This window comes from Megascapheus bottae, chromosome 6 (assembly GCF_031878675.1).
Source record: "Megascapheus bottae isolate mThoBot1 chromosome 6, mThoBot2.hap1, whole genome shotgun sequence".
In the NCBI taxonomy this organism is placed as follows: domain Eukaryota; kingdom Metazoa; phylum Chordata; class Mammalia; order Rodentia; family Geomyidae; genus Megascapheus; species Megascapheus bottae.
The window spans coordinates 72,044,952-72,071,288 of record NC_143514.1 but is presented as its reverse complement, the minus strand read 5'-3'; the positions used below and the strand labels follow the sequence as shown (position 1 = coordinate 72,071,288).

At 47.5% G+C, this 26,337-nt stretch overlaps 1 protein-coding gene across 5 annotated transcripts in view; it reads left to right on the top strand.

The window, feature by feature from the left end:
• Alpl (alkaline phosphatase, biomineralization associated) overlaps positions 1 to 26,337 on the top strand; it is a 56,592-nt gene that overhangs the window by 17,443 nt on the left and 12,812 nt on the right. For 4 of the 5 annotated variants that reach the window (XM_090335631.1, XM_090335630.1, XM_090335633.1 and 1 more), the window contains exons 2-3: positions 24,031 to 24,199; positions 26,172 to 26,291. In XM_090335631.1, the coding sequence (XP_090191757.1) occupies positions 24,139 to 24,199; positions 26,172 to 26,291 (181 nt within the window). In that variant the 5' untranslated portion in view covers positions 24,031 to 24,138. The remainder of the gene's footprint in view (positions 1 to 24,030; positions 24,200 to 26,171; positions 26,292 to 26,337) is intronic. The other variant, XM_090335634.1, reaches the window with a different exon arrangement.

Below are 26,337 nucleotides of genomic sequence, written 5' to 3'. Positions count from 1 at the left end.
AATATGTATTCATGTATAACCTTGGAATTAAAGATAAATGAGCAAGGGCTGTGGGCTTTGCTTGAAGCTGGAGCCCTGTCTAGTATACATGAAGTCCTGGGTTTGATCCCCAGTACAGTAAGCACCACCAATTCATTGCACACGTTTTTGACCAAGGTAAATAAATGGATAAATACCTAGTAAGTAAATAAGTGAAGTAACTAGGCAGGGAGTGTGGCCTAGTGGTAGAGTGCTTACCTAGCATGCACCAAGTCCTGGGTTCGATTCCTGGGTACCACATACACAGAAAAGGCCAGAAGTGGTTCTGTGGTATAAGGGATAGAGCTCTAGCTTTGAGAAAGCCCAAGGATAGTGCCCAGGCCTTGAGTTCAAGTCCCTGGTCTGGCCAAAAAAAATTAAATTCCCACTCATGGATCTGGTAGTGCAAAGTGCCCAGTGGGTCTTGCATTTGTTAGGTTTAAATTGTTGAATGATTTGATATGAAAATTGGTTTCTCTAAAAGCAATGTCAAAGCAAATGTGTGTAATTGACGTGATAAAGTGTAAACTGTAGATTGGTTGGAAGGTGGCGTGTCATTAGCAAAAGCTGGGTGATAGTAGGGGAAAATGGGCCAACATTCTGAGTGTGGGGCGCAGACCAAAGGCCTACTGTACCAGAAGGAAGGGAGGGAGAGAAGGAAGTAAGGAGGGAGGGAGAAAGGAAGGGAAGCATGAAAGGTATTCATGAGATAGGGTGTAAAACATACCAGATAAAACAGGTGAGGAAAAACTCACAGTCTATAAGTCTAAAACAAAACAGATTACTCCTCAAAGAAATAACTATCAAACTGAGTTGACAAAAGCACCAGAAAGGCCCTGGGTGCCTTTATACTCATAAAGGCATTCGCTTTTACAGGATCACGTCTGTAATCCTAGGTACTCAGGAGGTTAAGGTCTGAGAATGACAGTTCAAAGCCATTCTGAGCAGGAAAGTTTGTGAGACTCTTACCACCAGTTATCCACCAGAAAACCAGAAGTGGAGCTGTGGCATTAGCCTTGACCAAAAGAGCTCAGGGACAACACCCAGGTCCTGAGTTCAAGCCCCACAAGTGACAAAAACAAAACACCAAAAAAAGTGGTGAAAATAATTAGAGTTTTATGCCCCGCTAAACTATCCTTCAAAGGTTTAAAGGGCAATAATAAGAGCCACAGCATCTAAGACCTCACATTTGTACATTCATCCACTTCTTTCTTTCTTTCTTTCTTTCTTTCTTTCTTTCTTTCTTTCTTTCTTTCTTTCTTTCTATTTTCTTTAATAAGTTTAACTGGTGTCCATTTCAAGTTGTTGTTTTCTTACTTGAAAAGAAATTATCCATGTCTTTTGCCAACAGAGACAAAGTAGACTTTCTCCAATCCCTGGGTCTCCCTCTTCCCCTTTCCCTTTGCCTTCACGAACAGCCCAAAGTCCCCAGGGACGTAACCTTGGGTTTGTCAAGATGGTTCAGGTCTGATTTGGTAAAGTGTCCTTTTTGTTCTTTTCTTTGATCTTAGATTAAAAAACAACAAGAAACTAACTTTACTGAACTATTTGCTGGGTCAGCAGATTTTTACTATCAGCTGTGGACTTTATTCCTAATACCTGACTATGAAACTTGTTCGTAGGCAAGGTTGACTCTTTGAACAAACCTGGATCCTGGAATGTTCTGGTTCTTATTATTGGGTTTTAACATTTGAATGACAGTTAAACTGGGTATTAAAGTCTCAGTTCAAACCAGACCCCCACCCTTTGGTCACTGTTTTCCTTTGGATGTGATGTATTTGATTCTAACTTTTTTTTTGACAGTTGGGGCTTGGACTCAGGGCCTGAGCACTGTCCTTGGACTTTCTCAAGGTTACAGCTCTACCACTTGAGCCTCAGCACTATTTCTGGTTTTTTTCTATGAATGTGGTACCGAGGAATTGAACCTGCGTCTTCATGCATGCTAAGGCAAGCACTCTACCACTAGGCCAAACTCCTGGCCCTTGATTCTAAACTTTTAGAATGTTTTATTATCTTTTTTTTTCTGCCGGTTCTAGATCTTGAACAGGGCCTATGCACTGTCCTTTGGCTTTCTCAAGGCTAGAACTTTGCCACTTGAGCCACAGCACCACTTCTGGCTTTTTCTATGTATGTGGTACTGAGGCATCGAACCCGGCTCTTCGTGCATGCTAGGTAAGAACTCTTACCACTAGGCCAAACTCCCACCCCTTTATTATCTTTGATAGTCACTGGGTATGTGTTAGGTGTAGGTTTTTCCTTCAGTATCTCATCTGGAGATCTTTTATCTTTCTATCAATGTCTTGTTCCTTTGATATGTTTTCCTCTCCTGGTAGACTTTTGCTTTTCCTCTCTTTTGGTTGATGTAATTACAGATTATAAAAGATACACATCTGAAGCATTCAATTCAGTGAGTTTTGGCCAGTGTACACTACCTTGAAACTATGACCTCTAAGTGAGGTTAAAAAAAAACAACGCAATTATTTCAAGCCCAGTGCCCACAGCTCATGCCTGTAATCCTACCTATTTAGGAGGCTTGAGATCTGAGGATCTCGGTTTGAAGCAAGCCCAGGCAGGAAAGCCCATGAAAATAGTTTTATTATCTGTCTATTGTCGGTCGTGGGGCTTGAACTCTGGGCCTGGGTTACTGTCCCTGAGCTCTTCAGCTCAAGGCTAGTGCTCTACCACTTGAGCCACAGCGCCATTATTTTTTGCCAGTCCTGGGGCTTGAACTCATGGCCTGGGCACTGTCATTGGACACTTTCTCCTTAAGGCTCGAGCTCTGCCACTTGAGCCACAGTGCCACTTCCAGCTTTTTCTGGATATTTGGTACCGAGGAATTAAATCCATGGCATTGTGCACTCTACCACTAGACCACGCTCCCAGCCCCCGTGAAACTCTCAAGTCCAGTTAACCACCAAAAAAGTTGGAAGTGGAGCTGCGGCTCAAGTAGTAGAGCACTAGCCTTGAGTAATAAAGCTCAAGGACAACACCTAGATCCTGAAAGTTTAAGACCTAAGACTGGCACACACACACACACACACACACACACACACACACACACACACACACACATTATTTTTCTACCACCCAGCAAATTCCCTCATAACCTTTTTTTTTTTTTTAACCATAGTACAAGTGGCCTCCTCTAGCATTTAGTATGTGAAATCGAAGGGTCTATATTCTTATTTTCCCATGGACTCTTGGTTTGTGACAGGATCTCACTATGTCATGCAGCCTGGCTTCAAACTCATGATCTTCTTACTTCAGCTTCCCAAGTCCTGGGGTGACAAGCACCTGTCATTGATATGTGTATTTGGTTTATGTATGGGGTCGTATTTCCATTTCTTTTGAATACTTAAGGTGGAGCCAGTGGTTCTGGGCTACATATACAAGGGTTAAGTTTATTAAAAAAAAAAAACAAAAACAAAAAAAACTTGCTGGGCGTGGTGGCTCACATCTGTAATCCTAGCTACTCAGAAGGCTGGGATCTGAGAATCATAGTTCAAAGCTAGCCAGGGCACTAAAGTCCCTGAGACTCTTAACCACCAGAAAACCAGAAGTGGTGCTGTGGCTCAAGAGGTAGGGCAGTAGCCTTGAGCTGAAGAGCTCAGGGACAACTCCCACGACTGACAAACAAAAAACAACTTTTTCCCAAGTGACTGTACTGTTTTTACTTTCTGTAATATTTGTTTTGTGTATGTATGACATATGTCTGTATAATATATAAGTATATATAAACAATGTATATTTAGCATATAAATATATTCTTGCTAGTGTTGGGTTTTTGCCTGTCTCTTTCATTTGACTTTCTTCTGTGAGGTGTGAGATGGGTTTAATTTCTAGTTACTTTGTAAGTAACAGTGTTTCACACATTTTAATGAGCTTACTGGGGGTTTGGACAATGGTTTCTTGAGGTGGTTTAGTCTTCTGTGAGGTAGAGACTGGTCATCATTTTTTCTGTTAACTTTAGGGAAATCTGTCTTTATTGGACACAAGGTGATTGCTAGCCATTTGTCTTGTGAATATTTGTATACCATTGTGTCTTCTCATTCTTTTTTTTTTTTTGTGAGGGGAGGCAGTAATAAGAGTTTGAACTTAGGGTCTTGTGCTTATTAGGCAGTTGCTCTGCCCTTTGAACCATACCCCCATTCCTTTTTTCCTTTTTTCCTTTTTTCTTTAGTTATGTCTCAAGTTTTGCTCAGAGCTGGCCTTGGATACAATCCTTCTACCTATGCTTTCCGCATAGCTGGGATTATAGGCATGTACCACAGTGCCTAGCCTGTGTCAATTTGTTAATACCTTTTTTGACAAAAGGTATTTCAAGTTTGGGTGCCAATTTATCTTTTTTTTTTTGTGGGTTATGGGGCTTGAACTCAGCCTGGGTGCTGTCCCTGAGCTCTTCAGCTCAAAACTACCACCCTCCCCTTGAACCAAGCCGCACTTCCCGGTGTCTAGAAGTTAATTGAAAAATAAGAATATCAGGTCCTTGGGGGGTGGGAGGAGAGAAATGGGGACAAAAACATGAAAAGGGGTATCAATGTGTGAGAAATAATGCACCTTCTATCTGGTGAATATAACTGTAACCCCTCTATACATTAAAATTAAAAAAAAAACTAAAAAGAATATCTGGTCCTTTTGTGCCCAGGCTGGCTTTGAACCTTGATCCTCAGATCTCAGCCTCCTGAATAGCTAGGATTACAGGTATGAGCCACCATGCCATGCCAGCTCTTTTTTTTTTTTGCCAGTCCTGGGGCTTGTAGTCAGGGCTTGAGCACTGTCCTTGGGCTTTCTCAAGGCTAGCATTCTGCCACTTGAGCCACAACACCACTTCTGGCTTTTTCTATATATATGTGGTACTGAGGAATTGAACCCGGGTCCTCGTGCATGCTAGGCAAGCACTCTACCACTAGGCCAAACTCCTGGCTCCACCCAACCCCCCTTTTTTTAGAAAAACTTTTATGAAATTAGTATACTTTGACTATCTTTGAATCATAAAGATAATTTTTTGTGGTTTTTTTTTTTCTAGAAACTTTGACTCTTTAACAATTAACTTGATTAGTCAATGTAAATTATTAGGCCAAGATTGGCTTAGCAGTCTTTTGGAGGTTACTTCTTGGTTTTTAATCTCTCTACTCCATCCAACTGATAGCTTGGTTCCCCATTCCATTCTTCACCAACCAGAGCCAGGCATAACCCATTCTGCCCCTGGCTCTTCTGACCATGTCTCCCTGCGATCCTTCTCACTGATTCTTTACACGTGTCTGAGTCTCCTTTGCCCTCACTTCTCGTGTGCGTTGTTATACTTATGTAGATTTCTCAGCCCACTTGTCATGCAGCTGGGCCTAGTGGTGTCTCTGAGTCATGGCTCCTTGGGGGGACATTCTGGAGAGCCTAAGGCTGAAGGCTGACATGGCCAGGACAGGGACCCCTGGGTGTCATGTACTTGGTGGTGATGGGTTTTGGCCCCACCTTTGCCCTCGCAGGTAACCCCCTGGGACTGGGACCCCCTCTTCCATAGCCAGGCACGAGAAGGACTGTCCTCCAGGTCAGATCCTCTGGACCAGGAGGCCAGAGGGGAGTGGTGTGGAATGCCCGGTGGCCTGTGGGTCCCCATGCTTCTACTGTGCCACCCTGGGCACTTGTCCATCGCCTGGGCATCAGGAGAAGGGGCCTGAGGAAGCCTTGCCACTAGGAGCTGTAGGAGAGACCTCAATCCTTGGGCTGGGGGAGTGGCTCAGGTGGCAGAGCGCCAGCCTAGCAAGCTTGAAGCCCTGAGTTCAAATCCTAGTGATGCCCAAAACACGTTCTTAAAAGCCCTCAAGCCCTGTTTTCCTTTCTAGAATGTTCTCCACCACCCTAAACAGTGCGCCCTGCTTTTTCTCCCATGCCGCACACACCACCTGCAGGGTGGGCCTGCTTGGGGTTGGTGACCTGGATGCCATGCTGGCTTTGGGTCTGGCTGGAGAGTGTGGATGCTGGAGCTCAACGTCTTCCCCTCCCTCCTTCCCAGCTGTTAGTGCTAAGTGCAAGTCGCGCCTGCGCCTGGGCCTGGGCCAGCCCAACCCACCACGGGCGAGGATGCCATGACCTTCCAGACAAAACCACAAGCTGCTTTGGGGAGACCCTGAGCTCCCAGTCCTGCAGTCCTGAGATCAAACCTCAGGCCTGTCACACACCAGCCAGCCCTCAGCCATTGTGAATTCTAAATAGGTAGGCCAAGGAAAAGGGAAGGACAGGAAATCATATGAGAAAATGGTTTTTTTCTGTTTTAATTATAAAAAGCCAGCCTCCTAGCCAGGTGCTGGTGGCTCACACCTGTGTAAACTTAGCTACTCAGGAGCCTGCGATCTGAGGATCGAGGTTTGAAGCCCTGGCTAACTAGGGGGAAAAAAATGCTGAAAGTACAGCTGTGGCTCAAGTGGTGGGCAACTAGCTTTGAGCACAAAAGCTAAGGGGCAGTGCCAGGCCCTAAGTTTGAGCCCCAATACTAGACAAAACAAACAAAAAAATGAAAAAAAAGCCCTGAGTTCACACACACACACACACACACACACACAATTTAGCCTCCTCATTTGCCCCTCTCCTAATCTTGCCCCACATCTGGCTCCAAAAGAGACTCTGGTGACCACTGGGCCTTTGCATGGGCAGAACATGAAATGTGTCTGGACATTTCATTCTCCCAGGAGGAAAGTCACAGCAATGGGATAGACTCTTCCCCGAGGCCCTTCAGTGTCATGTGTCACCATGGTTGGCACGGACTCTGTAGGGCTCTGGTCCCCTTCTGGCCAGCAGTCCATTGTAAAAAGTCTCAGCCCACTTACCCTAGAAGAATGATTAAAAGCTCCAACTTCCCAGCACTCAGGAAGCTGAGGAAGGAAGACCACAGGTTCAAGGCCAGCCTGGGCTATGTAATGAGACTGTCCCAACAGCAACCCCAAAAGCTGGTAACTCTGAGTTTGAAAGTTGGGATTCACGTTACCCCTGGTTTTCTGCTCCTGTGCCTTGTGAGCTTAGACAAGTTAATCAACCTCTGTTTCAAGTGTAGTGAAGTATAACTGCTCTGACAGCAACTTCACTGCGTAGATTTCTTCCTACAGGGCAATACATTCTTTTTTTTTTTTTGGTCAGCACTGGAAATTGAACTCAGGGCCTCGGACTTGCTGGGCAGCTACTCTACCCCTTAAGCCATGTTCCACCCCCATCCCATAACCATTCTCTACCTGCAGCCTCTCTTGTAGCTGAGATCCTGTGGGTAGACTGCCATACCACATTATTTGGTTCAAAGGGGCGTCTCTAACTTCTTATTGGGGCTGGCCTCAAAATTGCCATCTTCACCATCTCCACCCTCAGAGTAGCTGGGATTACAGGTTCGAGTCGCAGTGCCTGGCCCTCTGGCCCTTCATACAATCTGCAGGCCTCCCAAACCTGGGGTGAGGGTGAGTGCAGGCCCTGACATACAGGCAAATGCAGAGCCTGAAGCTGCAGACAAGGGCGTTTCCTGATGCTTGGCTAGGCCAAGGCTCCGCTGCACATGTGAGCGCCAGCTGTTCCCCTGGGCTGCAGATGGCTTCTGTAGCTTCACACACATGGGCCAGGAGTCCATGGAGGACAGAACAAGAGTGAACAACTGCGGGGGTGGGGGTGGTGCTCCTGTGACCTGGGACAGAACCCAGGGGGCCTGAGAAGATCTCCAGAGGCCGGAGTCAGCTGCCAGGAACTTCCCCAAGCCGCTGGCTGGCCCCGCAGCCCAGCCCCCGGGACAAGTGAGCCAGCCCCTCCCGCCACCGTGCTCCCTGCAGCGCTGGGCTTGGGGCGGTATCTGCCAAAGGTGGAGTCCTGGTGTGAACCCCTAGATTTACATTCTGCCCTGAGATTTTCACAATCCAGGAAAGATGGCGACTTTCCTGGTGGGCCTCTTTGAAAGGCACTACCCTCTCCTTCCCTTCCTTCCCTCCTCCTGTCCTCTCTTTCTCCATCTTCCAATAGCCTGCATCCCCGGATGGGGTCTGTCCCTTCTGTCTTTGGCTCCTCAGGCAGGCTGACAGCTGTCTTCCCAGTTCCTGGCATGTAGTAGCTGCTCAGTAAATCATGGTCTCGAACACCCCATTGAACCACAAAGGGGAGGCCCTGGAGCAGAGTAGGGGCATGGCTGACACTGCATCTAAGCTGCCCAGAAAAGCATTTATGGCTCCGAAATCAAACATGCTGGACTTCCCTTTGGCATGGCCTGTGAGCAGCTGGAGTGAGTGCATACAGGGTACTTGCCTCTCTTGTTTCTTTCAGCGTTTGCAGCCATTCAAAAGTAGAGCAAACTGTGATAGCCTTGGCCGTACCCTGGCCTCCCCAGCAGCAGGGAGGTGGGTAGATCCGGCAGAGACTGGAGCTGCCCATCTTTTTACTTATTTTAATTTAAAAAACATTTTTTCATTGTGTGGAGGGTTACTATTTCATAACTCTGGTAGTGAGAACATTTCTTTTTTTTCCCCTTCACTTTCCCCCAGTTTCCCCTTCCCATCCCTGCCCACAAGTTGCATAGTTCATTTTCCAGTGTCTACTGAATGCCATCGCTGCATTTCATTCGTTCACCCTCCCTCCCTCCCTCCATCCCTCCATCCCTCTCCTGCTGTGCCTAAAAAAACAACAAAAAACAATGACAAAAAAGAAAAAGCAAAACACATGCCAACACCACCAACAAAGAAACCCATGTTCCATTTCTTGTGATTCGTTTTGCTAAATAGTGTTTTTAGTGTTCGGAAGCGTTATACCTTCAAGCCCCTCACCTAAGTCTAACCTCCTTGACAGTCACTGTGGTATGTGAATGCTGGAGTACTGTATAGGAGATGGTGTCTAGTTATATTTTGGGTCTGGCTTCCACATATGGCTTTCTCTGGGCTTGCCTTACCTCACTTAACACGATTTGTTTTAAGTCCATTCATTTCCCTGCCAATGGCATAATGTTATTCTTTCTAATGGCTGAGTAAAATTCTGGTGTGTATAGGTACCATATTTTTTTGATCTACTCATCTATTGTAGGGCATACGGGGCTGTTTCCATATCTTGACTATTGTGAATAGCGCAGGGACGAACATGGACGTGCAAGCATCTTTATGGTAACCTCATTTGCAATGATCTGGGTAGATGCCCAGGAGGGGTATGGCTGGGTCATGGGGAAGGTCTATGTTTAGTTTTTTTGAGGAACTTCCAGACTGCTGTCTAGAGTGATTGTACTAGTTTAAATTTCCACCAGCAGTGCAGTGGAGTTCTATCCTTACCAGCATGTGTTGCTGTTTGACTTTACAGAGCTGTGATTCCATCACACCCCAAATTTGCATTTCCTTTACGGTCAGAGATGCTGAGCATTTCCTCATATGTTTCCTTGCCATTCTTCCCTCCTCTTCAGAGAAGTCTCTCCCTTAGCTCCTTTGTCCATTTAGTGACTGGCTTTGGGAGGGATTCGTTTCTTAAGCTCCTAATATGCTTTGGGAATTAGTCCTTTGTCTGATGTGGTGCTATTAAAGATCTTTTCCCAGTCTCTTGGCTGTCTTTCTAGTTTAGTAACTATTTCCTTTGCTGTGCTGAAACTTTTTAGCTTGATGCAATCTCAGTCATCAAGTCTTTGTTCTCCATTTGCTGTGCCCCTGGGATTCTTTTCAAAAAGTGCCTGCCTGGGCCGGGAGGTTGACCTAGCCATAGCGTGCTTGCCTGGCATGCACAAAGACCTGGGTTCAATTCTTTGGTACCACATACATGACTGACAAACAAGAGTCTACTTTTTGTTTTCTACATTTTTATGGATGTCTAGTTTTCCCAACATCAATTATTGAAGAGGCTATCTTTTATCCACCATTTATTTTGGGCTCCCTTGTCAAATATCAGATAACTGTAGATATATGGCTTCATCTCTGGGTCCTCTATTCCACTGATCTTTGGGCCTGTTTTTGTGCCAGTACCACACTGCTTTTTTTGTGTGTGTGATAGCTCTGTAGCAGAGCTTGAGGTCTGGGACTGTGATACCACAAGGGGGGCTTTTTTCCCCCTAGAGTTGCTTTGGTTTTTGAGGTCTTCTGTTGGTCCATGTGAATTTTTGGATTGTTTTCTCTTATCTCAGTGATGAATGTCATTGGGATTTTGATGGGAATTGTGTTGTTTGTAGATTACCCTTAGAAGTGTGGCCATTTTCACAATATTAATTCTACCGATCCATGAACATTGGAGGTTTTTCTGTTGCCTGGTATTGTCTTCTATTCCTTTCTTCATTTCCTTTTCTTCTTCTTCTTCTTTTTGTTTTCCTTGGCAGTCCTGGGGCTTGAACTCAGGGTCCATCCTTGGCCTTCTTTTGCTCAAGGCTAGGACTTTACTCCTTGAGCCACAGCACCACTTCTGGCTTTTTCTGTACATGTGGTACTGAGGAACAGAATCCAGAATCCTTTAGATATGATTATGTCATTTGCAAATAGGGAGTTTGACTTCTCGCCACATATGACTTTGTTTTTTTTGTGGGTCGTGGGGCTTGAACTCTGGGCCTGGGTGTTGTCCCTGAGCTCTTTAGCTCAAGGCTACTGCCCTATTCTGGAACCACAGCACCACTTCTGGCTTTCTGGTGGTTAATTGGAGATAAGAGTCACACAAACTTTTGTGATCTTTGTGCCTGGGCTGGCTTTGAACCGTGATCCACAAATCTCAGCCTTCTGAGTAGCTAGGATTACAGGCGTGAGCCACCACACCTGACATTAATCCCTTTTATATCTTTTTCTTACCTTATTTCTCTGTCAAGGAGTTCCAGAATAATGTTGAAGAGGAGTGGAGAGAGTAGACATCCTTTTCCCTGTTCCTGATTTTAGAGAAAATGATTTTAGATTTTCACCATTTAGTATGATGTTGGCAGTTGGTCTGTCATACCTAGCCTGTATTCTGTTGAGGTATGTTCCTTCTATTCCTAGCTTCTCCAGAACTTTTTTTTTTCTTTTTTACTAGTCCTGGAACTTGAACTCAGGGCCTGGAATCTCCAGAACTTTTGACTTGATTGGATGTTGGATTTTGTCTAAAGCCTTTTCTATAGCTAATGAAATGGTCATGTGATTCTTGCCTTTGGCTCTGTGAATGTGGTGTATTTTGTTCCTTGGTTTATGCATATTTAAACCAGTCTTACATCTCTGGGATAAAATCTACTTGATCATTGTGTGTGTGTCTTATTTATTATTATTAATAATAATAATACTTGTTGGATTCTGTTGGTAAGCATTTTATTAAGGAGCTTTGCATCTGTGTTCATCAGAGAGGTTGTTATATAGTTTTGTTTTGGTTTTTATGGTGGGGGGATTCTTAACTGGTTTTGGAATGTATTTGATAGTGATCCTTCCACTTCTATTTAATGAAAACCTTTGTAGACTACTGGTATTGATTCATCTTTAAAGGTCTTATAGAATTCAGCTATGAATCCATCCAGACCTGGAATTTTCCTTGCTGGAAGATTCTTTATTTCTTCCTCAAACTCATTGTGTGTTGTGAGGCTGTTCACATAGTTTATATCTTCTTAGGCAGCTTGTACATCTCTAGGGATTCATCCATTTCTGCTAGATGCTCCTTATTTGAGTATAGGCTTTGAAAGTCGTACCTCATTACCTTTGGAATTTTTTTGGATGTTTTGATGTAGTGTTGCCTTTGTCATCTCTAGTTTTGGTGATTTGAGTCTCTTCCCTTTTTTTCTCAACTTATCTAAGATCTGTCAGTTTCATTAGTTTTTTGGTTTTGTTTTCTCAAAGAGCCTGCTTTTTGTATGGTTGATTCTATGTATAGTTTTTTTTCCCCTCTAATCCATTGCTTTCTGCTCTAATCTTTACTATCTCTCTATCTAGTACTTCCAGGTTTTGTCTACTTCATTTTTATTCTGGAAGCTTTACTTGCATCATGAGGTTATTTACATCGGCTGTTTCTGCGTTCTTTATGTATGTGATTAAGGCTATGATCTTTCCTCTTAACGCTGCTCTTTTTCTATCCCAGAGGTTCTGGGATGATACATTTTCATTGAATTGTAGGCACTTTCCGATTTCTTCCCTTATTTCTTTTGCTGTTCAACAGTGTGTTGTTCAGGCTCCATAGGTTTGAGTGTTTTCTGGTATCTTTTGCTATTGAGATCTAGTGTAATTTCTTTTCAATCAGATAGGGTGCAGTTCTATTGTATTTGCTCAGTCCTTTTGTATTTGCTCAGGCGTGTTGGGTGTCCTATGGTATGATCTGTTCTGGGGAAGGTTTCATGGTCTGCTGAGAAGAATGTGAAGAGTGTTGTTGTTGGGCAAAATACTCTGTACAGGTTAAGTCATTTGGGCTGTGATGTCATGTAAATCAGAGGAGAGGCTTCTTTGGTGACCTTTTCCTTGGCTCACCTGTCCTTTGATGAGAGTGGAGTGTTAAGATAACCCACTATTACTGGGTTGGGGTCTACAGGTTCTGTAAGTCTGAGTGTTTGTTTAATGGATTTAGGTGCTCCATTGTTTGGTGTCTATATATTAACCATTGAAATTTCCTCTTCTTGGCTTGTCCTTTTATTAATATGTAATTTCCTTCTTTTTTTTCTTCTTACTGGTTTTAAATTCAAGTCTGTTTTATCATGTAACAGTGTGGCTACTCTGCCTTCTTGCAAAAAGCATTTGCATTCTCAAAATTTGTGTTTATCTTTGATTGTGGGTATGTTTCTAGGAGATAGCAAATGGATAGATCTTTTTGATCCAGACTGGTGTTGTAAATCTTTTGATTGGACAATTGAGCCTGTTGGTGGTTAATCTTACTATAAAGTAATCGGTCATTTTTTGCCTATATCTTGTTTCTTTCATGTTCTTGTATTATGAAACTAGTCTTCTAGTAATTTTTATTCAACGGTGTGTTTCCTTGATTTCAGTTGTCTTTTTTTTTTGCCAGTCCTGGGCTTGAACTCAGGGCCTGAGCACTGTCCTTGGACTTTCTCAAGGCTAGAGCTCTACCACTTGAGCCTCAGAACCACTTTCGGCTTTTTTCTATGTATGTGGTACCAAGGAATCGAACCCAGGTGTTTGTGCATGCTAGGCAAGCTCTCCAGCACTAGGCCAAACTTGCAGCCTCTTCAGTTGTCTTCTTTAGATAGTATGCTTCCCTTTAGTATCCTTTGTAATGCTGAATCAGTGTTTATGAATTCCTTTAGTTTTTGTCATGGAAAGTTTTAGTTTCTCCATCAATTGTGAATGGTAGCTTCACTGAGTACACTAGTAAATTTAGATTGACAATTGTTCATTCAGAGCTTGAATTATACTACTCAAGACTCTCTGTGCATTCAGAGTTTGGAGAAATCATCAATTATTCTAATCTTCTTCCCATTGTAATAAAGTTCCCTCTTTGATTTTTCAGCCTTTAAAATTAGTCCCTTTTTTTTTTTTTTTTTTTTTTTTTTGCCAGTCGTGGGCTTGAGCTCAGGGCCTGAGCACTGTCCTTGGACTTTCTCAAGGCTAGAGCTCTACCACTTGAGCCTCAGCACCACTTCCAGCTTTTTTCTATGTATGTGGTACCGAGGAATCGAACCCGGGTCTTCATGCATGCTAGGCAAGCACTTTAACCACTAGGCCAAACTCCCAGCCCCTGTTTGTTTGTTTTGTTGATCCCAGAGCTTAAACTCAGGGCCTAGGTTGTTATCCTGAGCCTCTTGTACTCAAGGCTAGCACTCTACAATTTGTGCCACAGCACCATTTCCATCTTTCTCTGAGTAGTTTGTTGGAGAGAAAAGTCTCATGGACTTTCCTGCCTGGACTGACTGAGATCCTCAGATGCCAGCCTCCTGAGTAACTAGGATTACAGGCATGAGCCACTAGTACCCAACTACTTGCTTGTTTTTTTTGGTTTCTTTTCTTTTCCGTCTTTTTTCTTTTTTGCCAGTCCTGCGACTTGAATTGAGGGGCCTAGGCACTGTCCTTGAGCACTTTTGGCTCAAGGCTAGTGCTCTGCCACTTGAGCCAATTCTGCTTTTTCTGTGTATGTGGTATCAAGGAATTGAACCCAGGGCTTCATACATGCTAGGCAGGCACTCTACCACTAGGCCACACTCCCAGCCAAGTTCCTTGAGTTTTACATCCTGAATTTTCACAACAATATTTTTAGGAGTATTTTTTCTCTTATCCTGTCTGCTAGGAATTTTTTATGCCTCTGTCAGATGGGTGATATTTTTTTTGTGTGCCCTTTCTCCCTCTCTCCTGAGACTGGGGTTCTCAACACCTTTAGTTTTGAATTCTTCTCCCTCTTCTATCCCAATTATGCATAGTGTTGCTCTTTTGGCTGAATTTGAGTGTTTTTATCCATGTCTTTGACTTCATGTTCTCATTCTTCTGCTCTACCTCCAACTCCTGATGTCCTGTTTTCAGCCTCTTTTGTTCTATTGCCTGCACTTTAAACTGTGCTTTGTAATAGGGAGAGAGAGCTCTTGCAGATAGAGCTCTTCTTGCTTCGTCACTCTTTGTTGACTTTCTGATGGTCTTTATTGAAGTTTTCATGGTGTCTTCTTGTTAATATTGTCGTTTGTGTCCTTCATTGAAGTATTTAAAGTTTCTGTCTTCTTGTTGATATGTCTTGGATGTCCTGAATTTTCTTCGTCATTTCCCCTTTGCATTCTTCTGGTTGTTCCTGAATCTGCCCTTTTAGTTCATCAGCCAATTCTCTCATCGTCCTCTTCCTCACTGTCACGAAAGTCCTCTGAGTCATTGTTGGTGTTTGAGAGTGGCATGTTGTCCTCCTTGTTCATGAATGTTGTGACTTTTCGCCATGTTTTACACATCTGTGTTGAGGGTTTGCTGAGGCTGTTGAGGTTAGGTATTAAATTCAGTGATGATGGGGTGCGGTTAGCTGGGTGTCTGCTGTGCGCTGTGTGGATGTTGCCTGTGTGACAATGCCCAGGCAGGCTTGGGACCGACTGGGCACTGGCCCTGGGAGTCCGTGCATGGAGAGGTGTCAGCGGTTTATTGGGGTTCCACAGGGAGCCCTTCCTGGCGGTACTGTGTAGTTGGTGGGCTGTTGGCGCTCACGTGGATACAGTGCTGAGCAGGGAGGGAGGGTTTGGGCTGGACAGTCATTGCTCCCTGGTGTTAGAGGTCCTGCCAAGTCCTGTAGCAACCTCATGGAGACAGTTCCTTGTTCTGCCCATCTTTTTATTTTAATTCTGTTTTGTTTTTGTTTTTTTCTTTGTGCCGGTACTGGGGCTGGAACTTCGGGCTGCTCGCTCTCTCTTAACTATTTATTTATTTATTTTTGCTCTACCAATTAAGCCACAGCTCTACTTCTGGCTTTTTTTTTTCTGGTTAATTGGAGGTGTCTCCTAGGCTTCCCAGGCTGCCTTTGAACCACAACTCTCCTATCTCAGTTTCCAGAGTAGCTAGTATTAGAAATAGGAGCCACCGGTACCCGGCTGGTTCTGCTCATCTTTGGTCACCTTTGTCTCCTACTTTGTGGTCCCCCTTCAGTGACCTCATGGGCCTTTTGTGTGAATTGGCACCAGTGGTCACTGGGCTGAAGGACTTGGGGCCAGAGCCGGCACCTGTAGCCCCAGCACAAGGCCAAGCAGAGGAGAGGTGAGGATCCTGCAGATCCAGAAGTTGTTTCACTGCCAGCATTGGTGGCTCATCCTCGGGCTGCACACATTTCCTTCACCCTCACTAGGCGTTGTCTAGGTGGACGGTCTGGACCAGCTGAAAGGGTGGTGTGAGGAAGGAAAACCAGTCCTGGGTGGCACAATCACCAGAGGAGGGGCAGAGGAGAGCAAGACGCTGCAGTCCGAAAGCTTCTGCCTTGCTAGGAAGCTGACTTTGGGGGTGACAGGAAACTGATCAGGTTGAAGTTCAGCCCGGTCTCTGACTGTGCACTGGGTGGCCTCTGTTTGGCTCAGTCTCTCCTGCTGAACCTGGAGATTTAGCCCTAGGGGAAGGAGGGAGGGAGGGCAAGGAGGGGAGGGGGGAGAGGAGGGCAAGGTAGGAAGCGGCCAGGAGGCTGTGATCATGAGCAAGCCAGTAGTTGCTAGTCAGGAACCATGCCATAAGTCGCAGGTCAGGGGTCACCGGCTCTAGGTCACAGGTCAGGGGTCACCGGCTCTCCCTGCTCCATCCAGCCCCCAAGGCAGGACGGGCTTCCACTGAAGGGCTGGGCTGGTGAGTGAGGCACCAGGCCTGCCCTTGGTGTGAAGGTGGTCCTGGGTCAGGTAGCCAGTCCTGGCGCAATTCCAGCTCCCCCTGAACTTGCCAACAGCCTTGATAGTCACTTCCTGGCTGGGCCTCTGCTTCCTCTTCTTGAAAGGCTGAGTGGAAAGCTCCCAGCATGTAGGAGGTGCCCTGGGCAGACTTCCCTTTCTTTTCTGGAATTGCTGTATGGCCTTGGCCAGCTCCTTAATAACTGCACCTTGCTGTCCGGGAGAGCACCTAGGACCCGGCTTGTGAGGACTAGATGACTTAATGTGCACACAGCATTTAGAGACCATCACTCTGATTCCTCTTGGTCCTGAGCTTCTTTCTGGTTCTCTATTGCCCTGTTGATTTCTCATCTCTCTAGTAGCACAGCAACAGAGGCTGTGGTTGAACTTAGACATGGGAGGAAACAGGCCCAGAGAGATAAGTGGAGCCTTTTCACTTACCTGCCCCCACCCCGCCCCAGCTAGTGTTTTCTTTAGTTGTAATTCAGAGCATCCATAGCTATACTATGCCTGATCACCTGCACTTCCACCGACTGTCCAAATCCTTATGCCTCTGATATGCTGTGCGACCCTGGAAGGTTAGATACCCTCTCTGTGCCTTCTTTTCCTGATGTTGGTGATGAGGGTAAGGATGAAATAGCATGTCTTCTGGTACCAGAGGGGCCCCCTGCAGCAGAGGTGTGAGTAAAGTACTGGGACAGGAGGCTGGGTGACCACCTCGGGGACACACGAAACGCGTGTGTATGCACATGGTATGTCCCCTCACCCACCTCCTCTGCTCAGCTTCCCAGCTTTCCTGGGAGCTTGGTGGCCTGGGCACATGAGACCTCTCCACAGGCTGGCAGAGTTCCATGTGCCAGGCCTCTGGCCAGGTGCCCCAGGCCCTTTGCTCCCTAGGCCTGCTACTGTCTCTTCTCCGCATCACACTTTGGCCACTCACAGGCCTGGGTTTACAGAGCCATGCTGGTTGTTGTGACCAGGACTATCCCAGCAGCGCCAGCAAGCCTTGGGCAAGAGTTAGCTCCAGAGCCCAGACCCTTGGGCTGGGCAGGTGCACCTTGGCATCCTGGGGTTGGCAGCGTGAGCGAGGCAGGCATGGGGGTCGGCCAAGGAGTTCTGGAGCAAAGCCCTGGGGCCAGGCCAACTGCTCTGTCCTCCATCCTCTTCTGTCTGCCACCTTCTTCCCTGACCTCCAAGGACCATGCCTCCTGCCCCCTGGCCTTTGACCTTTGTCCTCTTGGCAGAGCTTCCCCTATTGCTGTCTCAACCTTACCACCCTTCCAGAAGGTTCCTCCTGGAAACCTCTCTGCTGAGATTGTGCTGGATGCCCTCCATCCCTATGTAAGAGGGAAAGAACAGAGTGGGAAGCTGCCTGGCCCAAGCCACGCCCTTTAGGCCAATCCTGGCATCTGGGAGGCAGAGGGGCAAGGCCCCTTTGCTTACTCTGGGCCACCAGCTGGCAAAGAGCAAAGGCAAAACCTGCCCCAAGAGACTGGCCCCAGGCCTGCTTTTAATGCTGTCCTGCTGCCTCTTCCACCACCCACTGCTGGCCTGGCCGGCCAGCCTTCCACCCACTGGAATTCCCTTCCTTGCCACCCGCCCTGGGCCCCAGGCTCTGCCAGCTGCAGGCAGCCCCATGAGCACAGCAAGGTCCCTGGCCTTGTTGAGGACTCAGCTGGTTGGGCTAGGATTTGGAGCAGCCTGGTAGGCAGAGCGGAACGGGGAGGGAGGGGGGATTCCTGGCTAGACCGTGGAGAACGTTCCAGAGCATAGCCCAGGGTGCGTGAGGCTGGGGTGCCGGGGACTGCTGGAGCTTCCTCAGAGCTCCCAGGACAGTGGCTTGACTTTGAGCCTCCAGGGCCCTCCTACGCCTGCTTCCTGCCCAGGCCGTCAGCGCCTGGAGCCCTGAGGCCTGCCTCTACCCCTGGCACCTGGCCCACTATTCTCTGAGGAAGTCCCTCTTTGCATCTGACCTGCAGCCTACACTCTCCAGACACATTCCTCACAGGGCCCTTCACCCGGAGGCTTCATGGCCGTCATTAAAGGAATGAACAAAGCTTGATGGACACATGGCCCCTGTCCCCTCCTTGTGACCCAGCAGCTACACCCCAGGACAGAGTTCCCTCTCCACAGCTGTTGTGTTTCTAGAGCCCAGAGTCCCACTCCAGTCCCCAGCCGTGAAGCCTCTTCTCTGGAAGTTCAGAGAAGAGCCCTCAGGGCCCAGCCAGCAGGCCAGGCGGTGGGCACACAGACCTCGCTCCTGGGGGACACCCTGGGCCTGGCTATCACCAGAGGCAGGACTTCAGGGAGGCACAGGATCTGCCCCCAGTGCTCACTGAGAGGCAAATCTTTCCTGTTGATGGGCCTCAGTTTCCCCACCTGGACAATGGATAAAGCATTGGCTTGCCTTTCAAGCCCTGTGCTAGTAGAGTCTGGGCCGGGAGGTGCAGGGAGGGAGGAAGAGGCGGGGACTGCTATTGCTTTGTCTGTGTGTTTAACACAGCACCTGACACCCCACACTTCCTCTTAAACAGGAGGAGGGTGTTAGAGGGGTGGTGAGATATGTCAGACGTGCGGGAGTTGCCCCAGTGTCACACTCCTGGGGTGGGTTGGGGCCGGCTGTGGAATAGATCTGAGGGACTCTACAAGCCATCACCCCACCTGTCCATCTGCGTGAGGATTGGGTGTGCCCTGGGCTGAGGGAGTGTGGAGAAAGCAAGGACTTTGTGGAGGTAGGGATCTTGGGTGCTAGCATGATGGCTGTGGTGGCCTTTTGGGGCCAGGGGCCTCCCAGGACATAAAAAGGGTCCAGGTATCTCCCTTCACCCCGGCTGCTGTGCTGTAGAACTCATGTGTGGCAGTAGCATGACGCCTGGGGGCCATTGGCTGTGTCTTGGCCACTCGGAACCATGGTTCTGAAGCTTCATGGGATGTTTTGAGATTCAAGAGCGATGATAGGAGCTGCTTTAAGAACAGGAAGGCCCTGGCTCATCCACCTCAGTTTTCAGGCCTGAGTTCAAATTCTGACTCCACTTCTGAGCTGCTGTTTTCTCAGTTGCACATGGGTAAAGGAGCACCTCGCTGAAGGAGTGCTCAGAGCACAGCTTTATTATGGGTATGGGTAGCCTTGAACTTGCTAATGCTGGGAGGTGGGGGGAGAGCAGCCACTATTGCTAGGGATCAACTCCCGGTGATCCCATACACACTTCTTTCTTATCCTTAATCCTGCAAGGTGACTGGCATGACCTCTGGCACATAGTAGGTGCTTTAGCTATACTAGCACATAGTAGATGCTTCATCTGCTGGTCCTCAAGTGGACAGAGACCGTGTGTCCTGTTCTTTTTTTTTTTTTTTTTTTTTTTTTTTGTAGGTCATGGGGCTTGAACTTGGCCTGGGTGCCGTTCCTACCCCTGGACATTGTCTTTGAGCTCTTCAGCTACCTACCCTGGAGCCAAGCCCCACTTCCCATTTTCTAGAGGTTAATTGGAGATAAGAGTCAGGTCCCTGGGCCAGGAGTTTGGCCTAGTGGTTAAAGTGCTTGCCTAGCATGCATGAAGACCCGGGTTCGATTCCTCGGTACCACATACATAGAAAAAAGCCAGAAGTAGTGCTGAGGCTCAAGTGGTAGAGCTCTAGCCTTGAGAAAGTCCAAGGACAGTGCTCAGGCCCTGAGCTCAAGCCCAGGACTGGCAAAAAAAAAAAAAAAAAAAGTCAGGTCCCTTTGTGCCTAGGGCTGGCTTTGAACCTTGATCCTCAGATCTCAGCCTCCTGATTAGCTAGGATTATAGGTGTGAGACACCATGCCCGGCTTTCGTCCTGTTCTTGACACTCCCTTTATACACAGGCCACAACCAGGTATGCAGTAGGTGCTGCATAAATGCTCAGAAATGGACAAGAATGAATGCATGACCTAGCCCCAGGTGCTCCCTCCCTCCTCACAGCACTGGGGTGGGGGAGGGGAGCCTTGTGTCATCTCTCCCCCTTCTTCCCTTCTTGACTAATCTGACAAGATTAACCTAGCTATAGAACCAGGTCATGGTTGTGACCTAGGGCTTGGAAGCTGGTGTCTTAGTCCTGGGTGACTGGCTGTGGCTGCTGCTGCCCAGAGCTCATTGCCCCAGGATGGCCCTCGTGTCGCCCATTGTGGACATGGTCCTCACGGCCGTCGGCAGTCTCCTCCTGTTCACCATAGCCCTGGCCTTACTGTGTTTTTTCACCTGCCGCCTGGCCAGGCCACTCAGGTAGGGGATGCACCCTGCAATGACTCCACTGCTAGCAAATGTCCTGCCCCAAGTCTCTGTCCTTGTGTGGAAACTGAGGCCAGGAGAAGGGTGAGCCTTAGGTTCTGTGTAGTCTAAATCCCACATGCAGCTAGCAGAGACCTACGGGGACTCAGCTGGCCTGGGGAAAGCGGTTCACGATAGTGGTGGCTCTGATGGGGGGTCCCCTGTCTTGCCCCTTCAGTCCTTGCCCTGGCTTTTGAGAGCAGATTCTGACCAGCACCCCAGGATGCAAACGGGTCCTCAGGGTCCAGGCCTGGTCCCTGGCCCCCATTGGCTGACTGGCTGAGCTGGCTGCTCTGTCTCCTGGGGCCAGAGCCCTGCAAAGGCTTCTGCACTCTGGTCATAAGTAACCAGGACACGTAGCTGTGAGCCTGGCAGAGAGAGGGTCTGGCTGGTGGGGGGGGGGGGGTCACAAGGGCTAGCTCACACCCGGAGGCCCTGTTCCAAGTGCTAGAGTGCTGTGTGAGGGTGGTGGGCAGCCGGCGCCCCTGAAGTCCCACACTGGGCCCCTGCAGAGCCGCTCCTCCCAGGGGCCTCTGGTGACAAAGGGGGTGTCTTCTAGGCTCAGCTTCTGAAGGCCTCCCAGATCCCCACCCCCTCTGTCCCAGGCTGACAGTGGACAAAGGCACCTGTCTCCAGGCCAACCCTATCTCAATGCAGAGTCCCGGGGCCCCAAATCACAGCCTTAGCCGTGAGGAAGAGGGCTGATGGGACTTTCTGTTGGAATGGGACAGACTCTAAACCAGCCTGTGATGCTCAGTGTGATGGGGGTGCTGCTGGTCCCCAGAGGTGTACCAGCAACACTCTATTATCCATAGTGAATGAAGGCCCGGTCAAGCTGCCTCCTCTCCAACACTTGAACTTCACTGGAAAGAGTTAGGGATAATTCTTCCCTTCTCCCATGTTTCCTCTAAACACTGGCTTTCAGCTGATATAAATATTTACGGTGCTAAGCACTAGTCAGATAAGCCTGCCTGGCAAAGTCTCTGGCCTGAGATGTCCCCATCGTGTGGCTGGGATGAATGGGGAAAGAATTACTTTGAAAACAGGAAAGAAAGCGCCTTAGAAGCTGCCTGGGAAGGATGACTTTGATTTTGAAAACTGTTATACATAACCACGTTTCCTGTATTGATTTTTTTTTTTTTTTGGTTTGTTTGGTTTGGTGTCTAGGCACTGCCCCTGAGCTCTTTTTTTTTTTCCCAGTCCTGGGCTTGAGCTCAGGGCCTGAGCACTGTCCTTGGACTTTCTCAAGGCTAGAGCTCTACCACTTGAGCCTCAGCACCACTTCCGGCTTTTTTCTATGTATGTGGTACCGAGGAATCGAACCTGGGTCTTCATGCATGCTAGACAAGCACTTTAACCACTAGGCCAAACTCCCGGCCCGTTGCCTTTTAGAATTTCTAATAGGATAATTTGGCAATGAAAGTGGAATACAAAGTTTGGAAATCAGGTCAGGGGCCAGTGACTCACACCTGTCACACCTGTAATCCTAGCTAAACTGGAGGCTGAGATCTGAGAATTCATGGTTCGAAGCTAGCTGGGCAGAAAAGGCACGGGAGACTCTTTGTCTGCAATGAACCACCAGAGAGCCATAACAGAGCTGTGGTTCAAATGGTAGAGTGCCAGCTTTGAGTGAAAAGGGACCATACTTAGCCTCTGAGTCCAAGTTCCAATGAGGACGGACACACACACACACACACACACACACACACACACACACACACACACACAGAGTTTGTAAATCATCTGACAGCCCGGAATTCAGAGTTGAGCACAGTTAGATATTAGACAGAGTACCCAGACCCCTCTGCCCACCCTCTCGCCCCAGACCCCCTTATCTCAGAGTGAATCAAGATCCCTGGACGGTCTTATCTACCTCAACACCTTTCTGATGAGACCGTGTATGTCATTTCCATCTTCTACCACACGTGGAATAATCATTCCTGTCTTGCTTTTGCTTGAGATAATCACATTAGTTCCCATTATTTCTTTTACTGTGTTAAAACTGCCCACCTGCACATCTCATGCAATCTTCTGTCCCAGCTGCCAGTGACTCCGTCTCATGTGACCCCCCCACAGGATGACCACAATTTGAAAGTATTCTTAACATGCTCATTGTAGGCAAGTTGGAAAGTTGTGGGTGTTTTTTTTTTCCCAAAAACATTCTTAAAGAGGAAATAATCATAACCTTACTACCCAAAGCCAAGTTCATGTTTGATGTGTTTCTTTCGGTCTTTTTGCAAAAGGAAAATAATTTAAAAAAAATTATAAAGGTGTGCTGTGGGGGATAGGTGGGGGAGAAAAAAGCAACAGAGAGAGGGTTGTTTGCAGCAAAACATAATATGTGCACGTCTGAAATACCAAACTGAAACCCCTTGGTAGAATGAATGCACTAAAAATAAAAATGTTTTTAAAATGTGGGCTGGGGCAAAGCTGAGTGGTAGCACATTTGCTTGGCATGTGAGAGGATTTGTGTTTAGTCTCCAGCACTGGGGGGAAAATAGGCAGATACTTTGAACAGATGCAGCTCTGAAGATGGTGTAAAGATGACGAATAAGCACGCAGAAATTTGTGTAACATCCTCAGTATGAGAGTACTGGGAAATGCCTGTCAATCTATACAATGTAGGGCTGAGATGACATCTCAGTGGTAGAGCACTTACCTAGTTTGAGGCCTGGGTTCAATCCCTAGCAACACACACGCACGCATGCACGCACGCACGCACACAGAGAGAGAGAGAGAGTAAAGGTAACAGCCATCTTGACTAGCCAACCTTTCCCTGTAAGTAATTTCTATTGCTTTTATGATTTTTTTTCTTTTTGTCGGTACTGGCATTTGAACTCAATGTCTCATATTCTCATTTGGCTTTTTCCACTCAAGGCTGGTGCTCTACCATTTGAGACACACCTCCCTTCCAGCTTTTTGGTGATTTGTTAGAGATTAAAAAAAAAGAAAGAAAGAAAACAACTCATGGGTTTTCCACCATCCTAAGTAGTTTGGATGCCAGGTATGAGCCATCAGCTCGCAGTACTTGTGGTCCTCTTACCAAAAAGGACAAGTTCTAGAAGATAGTGAAGCAGGTGTCTGAATGAAGAAGCTGAAGACTAGGGTTGTAGAACAGCCTCTAGGGGTGTTTCCAGAGCCAACAGCATTTTTGTTTCTTGGGACCTCCAGAGCTCCAGGCAGAGCCTGAGCTGGCCCCAGGTCTGGCCTTACACACTGTCCAGGCATTGGTGACTCAGCCATGGTTGGGAATTCTTACAAGGAGAGCCTGCCTCTTTGGGGTAGCTCCCCTGTCATACGGGGTGACATTTCTATGCAGCGTAGAAGTTGTTTCACTAAATCACTAAAATCACTTCACTGTGATTTTATTTCCAGCGAGAAGGCTCTCTCACACAAGGTCTGGCCGCCTTGTCCCATTCTGGACCCATTAGTATTGCTGAGTGACTCCAGGAATAAATAATCCGAATGAAGACCCAAACTCCAGAACTGGGACCCATGTGAATTTTTTTTTCTTTCCCCATGTCTGGTTTCTAGGATTGGAACATCAGCTAACGGCTGATCGCTGGCGGCCGGCTCACCTCCTCCCACCCGCGTCCATCGAATCCCTGGGGCCCAGAGCCGAAGCAGGCCTGTGGGTGGGCCATGATTTCACCATTCTTAGTACTGGCCATTGGCACCTGCCTTACCAACTCCCTAGTGCCAGGTAGGGTTGGGGTGGCACTGGGGAAGGGATGGGATGGGATGAGGGTATGGTGTATGTTCAAAGTGATGAAGCCACCCAGAGGATTTTAGCGCTGGAAACCTGCCGTGCTGGTGTTGGTTTGGGCATCCCCTGTGTCTCAATATGGCTCCTAAGTCTTGCTGTGCTAAGTCCCCACTGCCTGTGGTCTTCAGATCTCAGCTTCCTGAGTAGCTAAGATTATAGGCATGAGCCGCCATGCCTGGCAGGTAGCATTAACTTTAGACTGCAGTTCTCAGGTTATTTATTCACTTCCCCACAGAGGTCTGACTCAGACCTGGAGGCGGTTCTCCTTTCTCGTGCAGGGCTTTCTGTCCCATTCTGGAAGCTATGGCCTAACTTCCCCCTGTGTGTGCTCTGGTCTGCAGGCTCCCCCTGTTTTTGAGTTGCCTTTTCAACTGTGGGTCTTGGGGTCTCCCTCCCTGCTCTTCTTCCTTTTTGAAGTTATTTTGCTGATTGAGTTATTTATCTGTCTCTATATTTCTGTCACTGGAAGTCCCTCTCGCTTTCCCTTAGTCTCAGTTTCTCCATCTGTGCAGTGGAGGTGACCCTCCTCTTCCTTAGGGCTGGTGTGGGGAACCCCTGGGTTGGCATGGTATCTGGCAGGAAGAGTGGGTGCTCAGGACACTGAACTCTCAGAAGAGGGTATGTCCTCAGAGGAGGGGGTGTTACAGCTTGGACTCTGACCCCAGTATTTGTCACAGCTCAGGCCACATCCCAAGCAGTGGTCCTCCAGACCAGCAGGCTCTGGGGTCTCAAGAGGCCTTTCCTTGTGTACCCTAGAGGATCCAAGGTCACCCCGAGATGTGAGTCCTCACCACACCCCACTGGGTGCCCAGTGGCTCTTACCCACAATCCTAGCTACTCAGGAGGCTGAGAGCTGAGGATTGTGGTTTAAATCCAGCCCAGGCAGGCAAATCTGTGAGACTCTGATTTCCAGTTAACTACCAAAAAGCCGGAAATGGAGCTGTGGCTCAAGTGGTAGAGCACCAGCCCTGTGGGTGAAACAAACAAACAAACAAACAGAAACAAAAAACTCAAGGATAGTGCCCAGGCCCCGAGTTCAAGTCCCAGGTCCAGCTAAAAAACAAAACAGGGAAAAATGAAAAAGGGACACTGAACTCTTCAATTCAAGGTTTGTGTCTGTGTAATTATAGCCATTCTGTTGGCTATGAAGTGGGATTGCTTTCTTTTTTAAAGTAATTAGAACTTACAGTACAGGGACTTTTTGTTGCTGCTGTTGTTATTGTTTTGCTGCAGTTTGAACTCAGGGTCCCATGCTCTCTCTGGGCTTTTTGTTCAAGGGTAACACTCTACCACTTGAGCCACCCTTCCACTTCCAGATTCTGGCTGGTTCAAAAAAAAAAAAATTGAACAGTCTTATGGACTTCCTTGCTTGGGTTGGCTTTGAACCTCCATCCTCAAATGTCAACTTCCTGAGTAGGTAGTATTACAGGCATGAGCCACCGGCACCTGGCACTTGTATTAAAAATAGATGCATTAAAAACCCAAGTCATGACTTGTTTTCCAGCCCTACTCTCGGTAAGAAGCTAAGATTCTGCTGACCTTATCATCATAAACAAGCCTAGCAAAGTTTATCATTGATGGCTGCATAGATCTTGGGACTCCTGCAGTCGATGTGGTTCTGTGAAGGGGTTAAACATTACTCTTCTCATGGTGCTGGCAGTCGCTGCCACACCTCTGAACTGGGTAAAAGGAAAGCGTGGGCTCGGGAGGGAAGCCCAGCTCTGGGTGGCCTTCAGGAGTCACTTGGTATCTCTAGCAGAAGATTCCCAGGATCCACAGGCTCCTTTGGAAGATTGGGGTGAACCTGTTCCCCCTCCTCCCAGTTGGACACCCCAACCCCCAGCAGTGAGCTGTTGAGGTATCTGTAAATCTGGAGTTGCTTCTTCAAAATAGTCACCCCTCTCTGCAGAGAAAGAGAAAGACCCCAATTACTGGCGAGAACAAGCCCAGCAGACCTTGAAAAATGCCCTGGGGCTTCAAAACCTCAACACCAACGTGGCCAAGAATGTCATCATGTTCTTGGGAGATGGTGAGGCCTGCTTGGAGGGAGGGCAGGGTGGAAGAGGTTGGGCTCT